The following is a 3,390-nucleotide window of genomic DNA, read 5'->3' as shown; positions in this document are numbered from 1 at the left end:
ATTATCGGATCTAAACAAAATTAGTATGGGACCACCCTTGAGGTACAACCTTTCCGATGAAAAACGAATTATCGAAATCGGCTAACGTGGTCCAAAGCTATGCGGTATCATACATAAAAAAACAATATTCCGATGAACTGGTAACCTCCTCCTTTTTGTGAAGTCGGTTAATAAATTGGGTAACATTTAAGACTTAAATTGGTGAAAAGGTACCTAATTGCCATTTGGGTGCCTGTTTGAACATAGTCTAAGTGATAGCATTAAGCAATTTTTTGTATTCATTCTTATTTCGGAGCTCAATGGTAAATATACTCTTCCACTGCTAATCTTGTATGTATTTTATTTCTATCCTCAGGGAGAACTTTAACTTTTTGTGGCGTTCGTTAAGTTACATGTCATAAAAAAAAGAAATCTCGGCGTGCTAGAAAAAAACCAAAGATGTATTTTAATTTAAAATACCTAGGTATTAAAAAAAGAACATAGTTTTTAGAAGGGGAAGAAGGGTTACATTTGGCAGGCAGGTGTTTTTACAACTTTTTGTTTAAATTCCAAGAGTCAAGTCCCTTTTTTAACTACTCGATTTTATGTACAGTAATAACAGTTAATTTTTGTCCTTGTACATATGTATATTTTGCGATTTTTGGTAAATATTAAATTTTTTTATTTATTTTAGGTCACAGCACAGTTCTGCTATAAGTTCCGAATCATCAGTTAATTACCAATCGGCATCACAATCAGGGCGAGGAACCTCATTGGTAAGTAACTTTAGATATTTAAACTTGGGACGTAATAATTGTTATAAGGGAAATGATAAAAAGGTCCTATTTAAACACTAATAATGATGCATTCAAGTGTTGGCTATAATTAACCATTACTATAAGAGACACTTTATTTTGGTCACCTTGACCGTTATAAATGAGATATAATTTTTTTACTTATGAATAACCATTGTATCAACCGATCATTTTTTTGTTTAGCAATAACCCTTAACGCAATTAGCTTTTTCTGGTTATCCATAGCTATTTTGACCGTAGCAAACTTTTCTTAATATCAAGCAACAAGATTTTATACTAGCTTTGAAAGCAAAAATTAGTAAATTACTCTTGTTAGAAAGGCTTGGTTAATTTTTGAAGGTACGGCACGGCACTTTACTTTTCGCTCCGCCACCCGTGTAACATGCTCCCCGGGTACATACCGTACTTTAGATGTAACGGATGCATTTATAAATATTCGAACAACAAAAATTTGTTTATATTAACTCTATGGTACTAGTATTTATACTTTACTTTTACGAAGATAAGCAATGGCAAAGAATCGCCTGAGAGATTGTATCTAAGATCACTTAGTTCCAGTCTCCTTGCAGAGAACGCTCTTTCGACGATAACTTGAGTTGTTGTAGCATCATGAACAACGTCTGCCAATTCTTTGAGGCTCAGAATCGTATATTTTTTCTCCTCCCAATATTGCAGGATGTTGACATCAACATCAACTCTTCCCTCCCAATAGGTGTCGATTTCGACATAGGTTTTTAACAGTGGTTTTGAATACACTAAAGGGGAAGTGCTAGTATTTGACGTTTCTTCAATGAACACAATAATTTCTGAAAGAAATTGCTGGAGGAAAATGTCTATCGGTCTCAAATAGAACAAAAGTATCGTTAAAGGTATAAAGCAAAGTTTATTATCGGCCCCCACAAACCAGGTTGAATTCATTAACTTGTGTTTGCCAATTTCTTGAGGTGAACTTTCGCTTCTTACTTTTTATTTGGTGCAAGCAAAGATCGAAAGCGTGGATGGAAAAATATTGCAGCGTTAAGGACTTCGGCGTTAAGCAAATCTGACTCTCTCGCTCTTATACAGTTCAAATATTATGCCTCCATGTTTAAAGATTCCAATTTTACCTTCAACTCAAAGCAAGCTTTGTAATAAAGTATCTAGTAAAGAGTGTCTAACTCCATCGCAACCCTAGAAATACTGACTGGCACAGGTATGCTCTAAACAATTTAGCAAAACTGAGCTCATTAACCAGCCCCATATCTACAAAAGAGGATTTGGATACAGCAGTCACATACCTGACGGACACCATCATATCCTCATATAGCGAATGCTGTCCACAGAATGTAAAATCCTCAACAAATAGGGTACCTTGGTGGAACTCCAAACTAGAGAAACTGCGTAAGACGACCAAAACTCAGTTCAACAAGGCCAAGAGGACAAACACCTTGAATGACTTTAAAAAAGTCTCTCACAACATACAACAAAGAACTACGGAAATCCAAGAGAAATTCTTGGGAAAATTTCTGTGAGGACGTTAGGGACATTCCCGCTACTGCTTAGATCCAAACGTCTCTCTCTAAGGGCGAATCCAACGTCATAGGAACTCTGAAGGGATCAGATGGATCCCCTATAAACACTCTTAGGGAAACCATATAACTCCTTCTAGGGACTCACTTCCCTGACTGCAGGCTAACATCTAAGATGCAAAATACGCGCAGTATGGTAAATGCATACCAGCGAAGAGCCTTCGACCCATTGGCAATTTTTGGCGANAGGGACTCACTTCCCTGACTGCAGGCTAACATCTAAGATGCAAAATACGCACAGTATGGTAAATCCATACCAGCGAAGAGCCTTCGACCCATTTGCAATTTTTGGCGATTTTTTTCACAAATGGCTCTTTTCTTTTTAAACAATCTGGACACCCTGCTCCTGGGAGTCACATCTCAACTCTACTATCAAAAAAGCAACGAAATCGTTGTTCGTCGCTTTGTGGTCTATACTGGTGGATGAACTAGTTCAAGTCCTCAATGTGAAAGGATATCGAACCATAGGCTACGCCGAGCGCTTAAAAGCGGATTGTGCGATTAATCAATTAATATGAGTTATATTAAATTTATTAATTGCGCAGTCATATAGGGAAATGTGTTAATACTAATATTTTTTATAAGTATGAATATTTTGATGAGAATTGTTTGTGCATCACTATCATAATAGTGATTTGTGTTATTTATTATTACCCTGAAAGCATTATATTCGTTTTTGATTTTAAAAATTATGTTATAACAAGATCTAATTTTTAAAATAAAAGATTTTTTAAGCGCATTTCATGAATTTTGTAAAAAAATTGGCGATTTTTTCCACAAATGGCCTTTTTCTTTTTAAACAATCTGGACACCCTGCTCCTAGGAGTCACACCTCAACTCTATTATCAAAAAATCAACGAAATCGTTGTTTACCACGAAACAGCTCGTGGGAAAAACATGGGACCTGAATCCTAAAATGACCTTCCAGATTGATACTCAGATGGTCAAACCCATAATAGTGTATGGAGCACTCGTATGGTAGAAAAAGACCACTCAAACAACAACCATTAAAAAGCTGCAAGATCCAA

General features: G+C 36.1%; 1 protein-coding gene across 1 annotated transcript in view; it reads left to right on the top strand.

Annotated features, from left to right (window-relative positions):
- The window catches only part of LOC108371518 (dmX-like protein 2), a 335,739-nt gene that overhangs the window by 235,919 nt on the left and 96,430 nt on the right, over positions 1-3,390 (top strand). Inside the window, exon 8 of the mRNA XM_017627101.1 lies at positions 674-755. Coding sequence (XP_017482590.1) covers positions 674-755 — 82 coding nt within the window. The remainder of the gene's footprint in view (positions 1-673; positions 756-3,390) is intronic.

The sequence above is a fragment of the Rhagoletis zephyria genome, unplaced genomic scaffold (assembly GCF_001687245.7).
Source record: "Rhagoletis zephyria isolate East Lansing unplaced genomic scaffold, Rhagoletis_zephyria_1.1 Rzeph_scaffold_00069, whole genome shotgun sequence".
Lineage (NCBI taxonomy): Eukaryota > Metazoa > Arthropoda > Insecta > Diptera > Tephritidae > Rhagoletis > Rhagoletis zephyria.
Note: the sequence above shows the minus strand (reverse complement) of the source record. Positions and strands in the feature narration are given on the sequence as shown.